Source organism: Haemorhous mexicanus, chromosome Z (genome assembly GCF_027477595.1).
Source record: "Haemorhous mexicanus isolate bHaeMex1 chromosome Z, bHaeMex1.pri, whole genome shotgun sequence".
NCBI lineage: Eukaryota > Metazoa > Chordata > Aves > Passeriformes > Fringillidae > Haemorhous > Haemorhous mexicanus.
In genome coordinates this window covers 88,567,036-88,579,944 of record NC_082381.1, presented here as the reverse complement: position 1 = coordinate 88,579,944, position 12,909 = coordinate 88,567,036, and the positions used below count along the sequence as shown (strand labels likewise).

At 37.9% G+C, this 12,909-nt stretch overlaps 1 protein-coding gene across 7 annotated transcripts in view; it reads left to right on the top strand.

Annotated features, from left to right (window-relative positions):
- DYM (dymeclin) overlaps positions 1 to 12,909 on the top strand; it is a 209,662-nt gene that overhangs the window by 140,653 nt on the left and 56,100 nt on the right. For 5 of the 7 annotated variants that reach the window (XM_059873519.1, XM_059873517.1, XM_059873514.1 and 2 more), the window contains 2 exons: positions 1,999 to 2,101; positions 11,624 to 11,677. In XM_059873519.1, coding sequence (XP_059729502.1) covers positions 1,999 to 2,101; positions 11,624 to 11,677 — 157 coding nt within the window. The remainder of the gene's footprint in view (positions 1 to 1,998; positions 2,102 to 11,623; positions 11,678 to 12,909) is intronic. The other 2 variants (XM_059873520.1, XM_059873518.1) reach the window with 1 other exon arrangement.

Here is a 12,909-nt window from a genome sequence, read left to right as displayed (position 1 = left end):
TGTAACTAGAAATCAGCCACCAAGATCTTGCTTATGCCATAAACTCTATTTATAGTACACTTAATTATTTAAAAAACCCAAACCCTTAAGGAATATATAAAGAAATAATTTATCCATTATTTTCTTTTCTGCTTTTCCCTAGTTCTGTACATTTCTATTGGAATAAATAAATTTATTTTTTGCTATTCTGGTTCCATGCAGAGTACCACTGTATGTTCATTTTCCTCTTCATATGCATTGAGCACATGCACTTTCCAAAATCTTCATCCCTTTTCCTTGTTTATATTTAAAATTTCTTTAAAGCCAAAATGCCTTATGTATTTTGGAGAAGAATCTACTAGTTGGAAATCTGCTTTATTCCAAATTCTTCCTCTTTGTAAAATTATCTCTGTCTTGTGGAGCAGACACCAGATTAACCTGATTTTGCTGCATCCCACCATAAGCATCTCCAGCTTGGTTTTAACTGATTATTTTGTCTCCACAGCACTAGATGGTGCTGATGACAGTATCTCTGAAATCTGAGTCTTCAAAGATACCCACGGTTGCAGAAGCAGTGCTGCTGTTTCCTACCAAGGACCAGTTTGCAGATCCAGTTATTGATCTGAGCAAAAATTTCAGTCTGTAAATTCAATAACAGAATATGGAAGAGGGAAAAAGGTGGAAAGCTACCAATATATCTTAATTTCTGTGTTGCTTCTTCCCCTTTTAGCATGGAATGTTCTAATGGTATTGACTAATAGCTGTGAGTTAGTGTAACTAATTGCTCATAGCTGTGAGGAGTGTTGGAAAAGCCTTTTTCTGAGGCTCTTGACTAGCAATGGGATGACAAGAGCTCATGACAAGCTAGCCATTCCACCCTCTAAAACACACAGTCATCCTAGGAAAACTTAATAGAAGTCCTGTAATGCTCCAAAAAGAAGTAAAGAAGTCCAAATGATGGTTTTAAATGCTGAAAGCCTAAAAACATTTGACACCTAACAAGAGCAAATGGCCTCAGGTTGCACCAGAGTAGGTTTAGAATGGATGTTAGGGAAAAATTCTCCATGAAGGGGCTGTTCTTTCACAGGCTGCCCAGAGCACTGGTGGAGTCCCCATCTCTGGAGGGATTTAAAAGCCAGTGTTTAAAAGTGGATGTGGCACTTGGGGACAGGGGTCAGTGGTGGCCTTGGCAGTGCTGGGGGAATGGTTGGACTCAATGGTCTTAGAAGCTCTTCCAATATGGGGATGGGTTCATCTGTTGATTAATAGCCATGCTTGAGCTATCCAGGGCTTTAGAGGGGTATCTGACTTATTGCTGCTGCTGAGCATTACCTGGTGGTCTTTGCTCACTGCTGCTACTTCCACCATTCTCTTTGGGAATCAGGTTACACCATCCTCTGTGAGTGTCATTGCCCTGCTTTTTTCCAGAATGCAAGAAAAATATGTTTATTTCTCTGTATGTGTATGGACCTCTGATTTAACAGATTATAAAGCTAAGGTAATCCTTTTCCAATTGACTTAGGCTAAAATAAATTTGAAAATAATATGTACTGGTAAAATGCAGTAACTCAGCCTCAAAATACACAAAGCTTTTAATCATATACTCAGATTTCTCCTGTCTAAGCAATAGGTTATTAAAATGTATAATATATGAGATACTTAAGTATATATTACAATATTTTGCATGAGGTGCTGCACTTAAAAATTGCATTCTAGTGAACACAAACTATTTATGAACTAAAATTGCATGTATGCCATTCCTTCTGTGACAGTTTAACTTTTAAGAACTTAATAATGAACAGAAAATGTTCTTCAGAGCATATATTGTATAGAATGTTTCTGATTCAAACTCTGCTGTTACTTACCCAGATGCTAAATAAATAAATAAGTAATACAATTGTTGTGCATTGCATTCTAAAAATTTTGTGTACAGAATAAGACTTCTTTCCTTTCTGAACAGTCTTATTGCAGAATATCAGGACACTCTCGTGAAGTTATTTTAATTTCTTTTTCCCCCAGTCTATTTTCTCTGTTGTCTAAAAAACACAACAAAGTGCTGGAGCAAGCCACGCAGTCCTTGAGAGGTTCCTTGGGTTCAAATGACTCTCCACTTCCTGATTATGTGAGTATCAAAATGAATGTTGTAATGGGTGCTTCGGAATTCAAGACATACATCCCTAAATCTGCAAAGAATTCTCAGAGTGTGGCAGCTGAGCAACCACCGACATCAAAATACAGGAACCTGTATGAATGATGTCATGTCTGAAACGGCTCTAAAAAACAAGAATTACACTTAGAAATGGCAGAACAAAACCACAGCTATGTAGAGGGAAGAGACTTACTGTCAACTCATGCTTTTCAAGCCATTTGTAATTCAGAATATTTGAATCACACCATTGAAAACGGCATTTTTAAGAAGTAGGCTTTAGCATCCACAGAATCTTAAAATGCCTAAAAGTAATTGTAAACAATTCCCAATGAGCCTCTGAGGGAGTACTGGAGTCATGGGGTAAATTAGTATGTTCTGAATACATGGATACTTACGGTTCCCTTCAGTTTGCTGAGCCAATGCCCACAAGTAGGCAACAGTTTTGTATTTAATTGCACAGCTTGTTGGGAAATCTCTGCTTTGGGTGGAAGAAGGAGACGTCTTGAGAGGACTTGAATAATATCTTTGTGCTGCTGAAGTATCTTTGGTCTGTACTCATTTGAACCCTCACTGCAGTACTGTGTGCAGGAAAGAAAAGTTGATTTATCATTTGCTTCAGATTTTTGAGGATGAAAATGTATCAACTTAAAATAAAAATGTTTTATTTTCAGGGCTAATGCATGATCCACAGTATGCCTGCCTGAGACTTTGCATATCGTCTTACCCTAGCATTAAATATAAAAATACCTAAAAAGATCATTTGATATGATTGTTTAATGACTTAAATAAGGAAACAGCTTGATACACATGTCTGCAAAACACATAGGCACACATAGGCGTGTGGTAACATACATATGAAGATCTATATTTTAAGGTGTGTAAGAATACAATGCTTGAAAAATATTTTATAGGTTTTGAACTTTTTGACTTGCTGGATGTAAACAATACTGCAGTTAAGGAAAGGCCCGGGGGAAAGGCTTTCTGTATGAAGTTGTCCCCTTATGTTCCTAGACAGCTGAACAATGCAGCTGATAGAGCTGGGAAAGCTCCCTGGAGTACAGCCAAGAGGCTTAGATACTCCACTGATTTCTTTCTTTTTACTGTTGGTGTGATGTAGGGATGGAAGAGGGAAAGAGAGCCCTTGGAAAGATTGGTGTAGGGGAGAGTAAATTAAGTTCATGGCCTTTACAGACCATGTACAAGGTAAGCTGTTAAGGCATGGCTTTCTGGTCCTTTCTTTTTCCTCTCGAAATTGCTCATGTTACAGCTCAGTCTGAAACACAGGCAGTTGACTAAAAAAAGTTGAGGCCAGATTTCATCACTTCAGCATATTCTGCTTCTGAAAGCCTGTGTTTATGTTGTGTGTAAGAACAAGGAGGAATGTAGTAGTGGAGAGGACTGAAATGTCAGAAGTCCTGAAGCACGTTTTACCTCTGTATCCCAGCGTGGAGCTAAGGAGAAGGGTGGTTCCAATATTGCCTGCTCTGCACAGGTTTGTTCGTTGGGAGGTGGAGGTTTTTCTAATAAGCAGTTCTCTTGCCAGGTTCTGTTCGGACCAAATATGTGTTTTTAAAATGCCTTTTTCACCATTTTTCCATTCACTTTAATTTAGAAATTATTCCTTTTCTTACTATGCTTTATAATCCAAATGGGAATTTGCATAGAACCCTGTCTCTGTTTGGAAAGACAGGCATCTGCTAAGGAAGGCAGGAGCCTCCCCTGAAATGGAGAACGTAAACCCTCCCACCCACTCCAAATTGCTATGAATTTTAAATTAAGGGGCTCTCAGGGAAAAAATATGGGAGCAGGAAATAATAGTTCTTTAATAGGGAAGAAAATAAAAGGATAAAATAAAACAATGCAGTAAACAGCACTGACAGAGTCAGAACCCAACCTGACACCCTGTTGGTCAGGGTGTTGGCAGCAGTCCCATTGGAATTGTGGCTGAAGCCCTCCTGCAGTGTCAGGTGTGGTTCTGCTGGAGCAGGGATCCTGTAGAAGGGTGGAGTCTTCCTCTGAAGATCCGTGGAAGTAGAAGCAGCTGCTGTTCCTCTGGGGAATCCAGTGGGAAGCCATGCTGGTGTGTCAGAATCTCCAGATTATATCTGGGTGGCAATGCTCGGCTCCTCCCTCTGGGCAGAGCAGCTCACAATGGGATGTTCTAGTTCTTATCAGCCATGCAGGGACACTCAACAGCCTGTTATCAGCAGATGTCCCCTCCTGAGAGAGGAGAGATTGTGATCACTCAGAGAGAGAGAAAGTAAGGAAAACTGCCCACTTGACACAAGACAACTGCCATACAGACGGTAATAGAATACATCTTGCCTTGCAATCTGGAACAAACCTGAATCCAAGGGTTAAATCACATAAAAGTATTGTAGGAGCTGTTTAAGATATTGTCTTAAATTCTGTGTGTTTGAACCACAGTACTCTTTATGTTCTAGTAAGTTTTTGACCCAATACACAGTCCCTAAGCTTATACTCACTAATGGTGGTAGGAATATACTGAGTTCTACCTTTACCATGTTTATTAATGTACTTTTTGTGACTTACCTGCTGCAGTCTGCCATCAAGTTGTGGTGTAACAGCAGAGCTGGCAACTGGAGTAAGGAACAGACCCCGTTGGCCTTGATGTTGTTCTTGCTGGGGTTTTTCTGGTTTTTAAAAAAGAAAAGAGCAAGTTGTTTCATTTATTGAGGCTGGACCAGTGTCCTGGTCCTTTGCTGGTAAACTCTTGTCGGTGTGGTGGATTCAGAAGCAGGATGGAGAAGGCAACAGGACAGAGACAACCAACCCCTGTCGTTATTGCCTCAAAGACACAATTCTTTGTTAGACTGTTATTCATTGTTTTTATAGCAGCATTGACCTGATTTGAAATACTGCATATAATCCAATTGGAAATGGGAAGAGTCCACTTAAGTTTATCTTTTTTACTTTCTGGCATTCAATGAAAGTATGTTTTCCAATGTTTTAGCAAACAAGAAAACTGATAATAAAATAATTGAGAATTTTGCTTCTTTCAGTTCAAATCAAGACATATTACTTAAGTAAACATATCAATGATTTTCTTAGTGATTTGATTACAGCCTAATGTAATTTATCAAATCAGAGGTACTTAACAGCATAAATAGAGACATGCTAACTTCTCTTGGGAAGTAGCATGTCAGATGTGTTGTTGGAGCTACCATCTACACCAAAAATTTCTTTTCAAGGATTTCATAGTATTCTTTATGATTTTTGAGTGCTTCCCCTGCTTGTTAAACTACAGCTGGTAGTGAGAGATTCTCCTTAACTCTTTCTATGGAGAAGAAGAGAGTAAATTTTGATTTTTTTTGCAAGTTCTTGTAATTTTCTTGCTGATGTGAGAAAAAACCAGTTTCCTTAATGCAAAAATTGAGGAAATGAAAAATCAGACGTAGATATAGTATTAGATTCAAGTAGTTTGGCAGACATCATCACTTGAGTCTTACCTCCTGAATTTTTAAAATTTTTGAATTTAAAAAAATAAAATTGTTCTAGCCAGATGAAGCTTAAATGTGTTAGGAAAAATTCTGAAAATAATCCCAGTTAGTGGCAGTTTATTCAGTTATTTAGTACGTAGTATTGTCATTTAAACAGCACATCAGTGGTGGATGAAATTTGGAGTAAAAACCTTGCACTGTAATATCAAACTTTTCGTATTAACAGATACATTAATCAGTATATGGAGAGCCATCCTTTAATCCTCTGTCCAAAATCTGTTGAGTTTTGGGTTATTTAGCGTAAAAATAAAATCCTGTTGGCAACTCAAAGGGAAAAATGTAAAAAATACAAATGAAGTGAGCTTTGTGTGTGCATGTATATGTATAAAATTACGTGTTTTAATGTGTAGTTATATATATAAAGTCTGCAGTAGCAAAGCCTGGTGGTACTGGAGAGTTCCCAGTTAGAGCTGACTTTTCATGACTCCTTCCCAGTAAATTTACCCACTGTGCAAAGCTGGCTTTCATGGAGGGCTGGAATTCTGCAAATGTTGATGAGTTTTTTTCTCATCTTGATAACTAGAATTAAACTTTGCATCTGGATGATGAGATTTCTGTATTATTTTCTTTTCCCCCACAGTTTGTGCTCCATAATGGGCTAAATGAATTCCAATATTTAGATTCTTCTTTGATTTTTCCCTGATTTATATGGTAAATAGAAAGCAGCTGTCTGTTTAACCATCTAACTCTTGAAACTCCTAGGCCCCTCGAGCGTCATCTGGAAGTAATGTAGCTTGTAAAACAAAGCTAAGAAGAAAAAGCAATGTTTGTTTTATGTGGGATGAATTACTTCAGTTGGGGTCCCTCTAATTCGGCCATTATGGGGGTTATTAAAAAGCAGTATTACAAAAGTGGTTTCAACAAAAAAGAAATTTGGGGGGGTGGGAGCTTATATCTTGTTATTACATTTGATTATATTCAAACCTCCAAGTACTTCATAAATAGTCCTTCGTTTGAGTTTCCCCAAGAGAGAACCAGCCCAGTCTCCCCCCATACATCAAGAGATGTAAAAAGGTTCCCCTGTGTCATTTACTTCCTAAGAAGAAATTGTCTATTGTAATTAAGAGCTCCATATTTATCTCATAAACCTGAAACTGCCAAAGAGTAGGTAAAATCAGGTCCAGTATTGCCTTTTAAACATAATGGAACAGATCTAAAATCTCTTAGTGTTCTAGATTCAGTTACCTGCAGAGAAGTTAATTTTTAATCCAGCATGTAGCCAACAAGTATTTTATTCACTAATGATGTGAACAGTTTGGACTTTAAATAAATGTTGTGATATTTTGGGGGTTAGAAGGAGATGATCTGTAAGCCTTTCCAGCCCAAATCATTCTAGGATTGTATGATTCGATGAATCATAGAGCCTAGGTTCACCAGGTCCTATAATATGTTCTGTGCTTGCATATCTTATATTACATGAGATGTCCTGCAGCTCTGATTTTTTTTAATTATCTGAAGAGCAGTTAAATTCAGAAATCTGCCATCACATAGAAGTGTTCTCCTGTAAACGTGTGCTATCACGAAGAAATGGGAAGTCTTCCCCGCAATCATCTGATGACTCCAGAAATGATGCAGAAATGAAACCTACTTCCAAATAAACTGGTTGGCCATAATAGAGTTAGTGTGATGCAATTAATGTTGTTCAGCTGGTAGTCTGTGAAGTACTGCTCGGTGGTAACTTCTAAGAACTCACAAAATATGTAGAACTGAATACACGGTTGGCAGAATAGGAAAATTTTGCCAAATTAAATCAAGACTGCTGACTGAGATATGTCCATATTTGTCAAATACTGGAGTGAGGGAAAAAAATAAGATAGTTTTGGGTTTTTTTTGGGTTTTTTTTTTTTTTGGTCATAATCTTTCTTTAAAATTCAGAAACCACCTACTTACCACCCAAAGCACTGCCTAGGTCTCTTCAGTGTTTTTTTTGTCTCTATTTTCTTCCATTTCAAAATGCCATCAGGAAACCCAGTAAGATTTTTTTTTAATGCCTTAGCCATGCATCATTAATGGTCTAACAAACATCTTTTTTGTGTGTGAATTTTTAGTTTCTCATGTTGTCTAGAGGAGTAAACTTAAAATGTGATTATACAAGAGAATTTTTATAAGGATGTTGTTTAATGAAAACATATGGTAAAGCAATATAGTACTGGGTGGGTTTAGAATAGTATGTGGATTCTAGCTGTTCAAGTTGTACTTAATAGGAGAGTCACCTTGTTTTGCAGTATAATACCTTCTTTTCGATTACTCTGACTTGATGGCTGATGAAGTAACATTTTCAATATCAGGTTATTCTTGGGTTTGCCTGTCTCCAGTATTGAGCAGAGGGCCTAAAAATACTTTTTCTAAATATTAGTCATACCCTCCTTCAGATGAATTATATTTTATAGAATATTACTCCTACCTAATCCCCCTATTTTTATATCACCAAAAAATAGCTATTTCAGAATAGACTGAAATAACCAACCTAACCCAAATCTAAAGCAAGCTTTTCTATTGAGTAATAGCTGAATTCTGCAGTTCTGTCTGAATTCTTAATCAGTTCTTTCCTTTAAATGAATTGAAACTTTCATAAGAAAATGCTGCATAAATTATCCTTATACAGAAGAACTATCCTAAAATCCTGTGAAAAAAGATATTGGTGAAGTTCAGTCTGCTTAAACTCCTGTATATTATCTATGGAGTACTAATAGTTATTTGCAGCTGGCTTTTGCATTATTGTGTCTTTACAAATACATTTCTTGTGATTGAAAGACTTTTACATTAAATACGTTGAAGAACATCAAGATGATATTCTTCAAAAAGATGTTGGTCTTTCATCACCCAGGACTTCCACAAAAGTGTCATTGGTGTCTGGTAATTGTGTTACGTAGATGGTGTTAAGCCTTATTTCACTTAGAAATTCTCATTATTTTGGCAAACAGGGATAAAAAAATCATTTGTTTTGAAAGAACATTTACTGTGGCAGTAGCGTCTTATGATCATCTGACTGAAAATCTTTCATTTTTCAGGTTTATGAGAAAGGAGAACAAATAAGTGAAAGAACTTCTGACATTAGCAGTGCAAACACTTGCTAAAGTAATTTCAAAACCCCTGGTTTTGCTTGTTAGAAACATTTGAGATAAACCAAACATGAACATCATAATTTTTTACTTTTTCTTCTTTAATAGTTGTAGAGCTTTAGGACATTGTCATTTATTTGCAGTAAAGGGTATAAATTATGGCATGTGTTCAAAATCTGCACGCAAACCCCATGTTTTTTGAGAAGACTGCTTGAATGAGTGCTTTTAAAACAAAAGATGATTAAACTGAAGAAGTTGTAAGATCTTGTCTTTTAAAAGGATGAAATCTTGGGGTTCCTTTGCACCTCCATAAGTTAAACAGGAGAACTTTGTATGCTGATTTTTCTCCTGCACAGCTAATTGGGTTGGATTTGAGAGAACTGGAAGCCTGGTAACGCTGGTATTTTGGAAGGGTTTTAGGTGTAGCTGTAGATAGTTAATGTGATATATTATTAAGATAAAGCCCTCATAGGCCTCTCTATAAAACTGTTTATTACTGCCATGTAAACCAACATTTGTTTTATTCACACTAATGGCAAGTATTGAAGTGTTTGGATGAAAAAAGGAGCAGTACTGATCCCCAAAGCACCCTTCTTCACTGATTTGGTCATTAGATGATTTTCCTGCTGCCTCTTTCACATGAGTGGGTTGTTCAGGGTTTCTCAGAAACCAATTATTCACCTGGATGGTTCATCTTGGTCAGACGTCCACAGACAAACAGAACAACCTAATGCAGTAGCTCTCCAAAGAGTAGGATTTATTTTTATAACAGCAATCTATTTCAACAATGCATTAAAACAATTTTCTGGTGTTCCTAACGCAAGGTTTTGATTGAAAAATGTAGTGCTTAAAAACCATAAGTATGTGACCATATGTTATAAACATCCCAGTAATTGTTTTTTTAAACATGCAGCCATATAAAGTAGAGGAAATGGACGAGGAAGAAAGTATGTACCAACCCTTTTAGGCTGTTTGGTACTAAATATCTAATTGGAATTGGAATTTCTGTGTGCTGCTTTTTCTCTATGAGATATTGGCGGAACATGTTGTACCTTCCATTTCCAATTTCTACTCTTCATATTTTACAGGGACATTTACAGACTAACCAGTGAGGGTTTTGTACGTTTTTAGTTGTTGTTAAAAAAAAGCCATCCATTACTACCAAAGGGTACTAAGAAGTTATTAAAGAAGTAGCCAAACATAGATCTTTAGACTCCTGCATTGCACATATCTGTGATTTGGCACTGGAAAGACAAAGAAAATAATAGAAATTAGGGTGAACCAAGACCCAGTGATTTTGAGAAACCTGCTATAAGAGGAAGATGGTGTGCTTCACATTGGATAAAATAATGGAAGAAGTTATTCAACTGTGCAGATGCTGTTCAAATCTATCTGAACGGAAACATCCACACCTCACATGCTGTGTCCAGCTCTGGACCCCTCAGGACATCAGGGACTGGAGCGTGTCCAGGGCAGGGAATGGAGCTGGGAAGGGGCCGGAGCCTCAGGAGAGGCTGAGGGAGCTGGGAAGGGGCTGAGCCTGGAGAAAAGGAGGCTCAGGGGGGACCTTGTGGCTCTGCACAGCTCCTGACAGGAGGGGACAGCTGGGGGGGTCGGGCTGTGCTCCAGGGAACAGGGACAGGAGGAGAAGGAACAGCCTCAGGCTGGGCATGGGGAGGGTCAGGGTGGATATTGGGGAAAATTCTTAATCGAAAGGCTTGTCCGTGACAGAGCTGCTCAGTGCAGTGGTGAGTCCCCATCCCTGTAGAGATTTGAAAACCATGTCGGTGTGGCACCAGGGAACCTGGGTCGGTGGTGGACTTGACAGGGGGAGTGGTTGGACTCCATCTTGGAGGGTTTTTCCAACCTAAACAGTTCTATAATTCTATAAAATGTTGAAACGGGACCATTTTCTGCCTCTGCAGAGTCACATTTATTACATGTTGTGTCCGTGTTAGTGAAGCAAGTTAACCTCGTCAGTTTACAATTTATCTTCTCGGAGAGGTCTTGTGCCCCCTGAGCAGCATTTCACAGTGTCATGCTGAGGGCAATTCTCCCACTGGGGGCTGTTGTTAATATTACCTATAATGTTACACAACTGCTGCTGATTGGCAGTGTGGGTGGCCAGGAGACTGAATGATGGGATGAAGGCAAGGAGAGTATTTTAAAGGGAATGAGTCAACCATATTAAAAGACAGTCTTGGTATGAAGTGAATAAGTAAAAGGTTTGGATAAGAAAAATTATTAATAGAGACAGAAATCCAAAACCAAAAGTGGATTTTGAAAAAGGGTAGGCTCCTCTCTGCTGCTCATGTGAACTATCACATGAAGCAAAATAAGCCAGTTACTGAAAACTGATTTCCTCATCACCTGGCCTGAAAACAGCATTAAAGAAACATAGAAGGGAAAATTTACGTTTTGTTTATTCCCATTGACAGGAGTGGATTCTTGTTCTTTGTGAAATGTCTTCCTGAAAAACCTCTCAGTAAATTTTGAGAATGTATTTAGAAGAAACAGAAATTTTTAAGAGTCTGTTACTAATTTTTATGGAATTGTATAGACAGTGTTTTTCACAGGTGTAATTGAAAAGATATACTTTTAATTGCCTTTCATGTAATCAGCTACTTCTCCTAATTTTCTCATTTCTTTGTTGATTAGGAACTAAGTGAATTAATAGAATACATTGCATATTTCATATGCAAAGTTAGCTTTTATAAATAGGAATTCATCCACAGACTGGGTTAATTATAGAAACAATAACCCAGACCTTGGACAAAAAGTAGCAATTCTTAACAGTTGCTGAATTAGAGTGAGAGAACTAGGGGTGTTCAGCCTGGGGAAGAGAAGGCTCTGGGGAGACAAGCCTCTAATACATTGCCATTGTTTAATCCTCCTGTATTTGTTATCCCCAGCACTTTTGGGAGATGTCTGATTGCCTTCACTTCTCTGAAACAAAGTTGAGACACGTAAGATACCTTTTTTTTTTTTTTTTTTTTTCCATTTGCCCTTCAGATATGTTACTGGAATGTGGTGGAGCTCTTCCAGAGCTGCTCTTGTTCATATTCAGGCTGGAGCCCAAGCTGGGTGAGCTGTGGCCCACTACTGAACAACATATTCTCCAAAGACACTGTGTTCCAATGCATTTTTGTGTTGCTATCAAGCTGGCACGGTGTGTACAGAGCCTGTTCCACTCCAACATTTGTGTGTGTGTTAACCCAAACCCTTGACCTCAAAGATAATGTTGGCTAATAACAAAAAACAGCCGTCCTGTTCTAGAGAAAATAAGATGTATTGTAACATTGCAGGTTCAATTTGCTTTATTCACTGCAATAGGACTCATTATCTGAAGTATATCTGTTCTCCCCAGACAAACTGAGGAGAAAATGGATGTTGCAGCTCCCAAAGGCAGGTCTTTCATCTACTCACCAGCAGATAATTTGTGGCACTCACAGAGAAATAAGATGCTTACTCAATGCAGGCAAAAAAAGTTATCTGAATGGATAATGACAAGTTTTCCCATTCCAATACTAATCTTCTAGATTTTGATAAATCCAGTCAATAGGAAGAGTCATGTTACATTCCCGTGGTAAAAAGTTTTCTGGAAGTTTTCTGATACATAAAATTATTTTTCTGCAATAAATTAGCCATCTTAACGTGTGGTAAATTATTTAAAGTTTATTAGAAACCTTAATGTAAATTATAGGTAACCATTTATAATCACAAACAGGATTTTGGTGAGGAAGAGTTGCAGGATTCTGGGATGCATGTACACCATGCCCAGGAGCTTCACTGTCTTTCAGCAGAAATCTCTCATCTCCCTGTCTGTCACTGCTGAGCTTTATGAACCAGGCAACACAAAATTAACTTTGGTCCCAAAATAGACAAGGCTTTATAAATATTTCGGGAAATTTTATTTAGTTGGATAATGCAGTTTTACATATTTCCATCAAGAGCATTTTGCCTCAAAATTTGAGAAAATACCATCTGTTCCTCATAGTTAGTTCATTTTGGAACAACTGCCTCTGTACATGGACTTCTGCAATTATTTTCTGTGAGTTTTGGGTTTTCCACATCTCAGTTAAAGGTTTGTTTTTTTGGCATTCAGGCTGCAGCTGCTCTGTGCTTCCAGAACATTTAGCAGCACAGTGGGTCAGCAACTTCTGTGTTTATCAGAACTGATGCAGTGTCTTTGTGACCA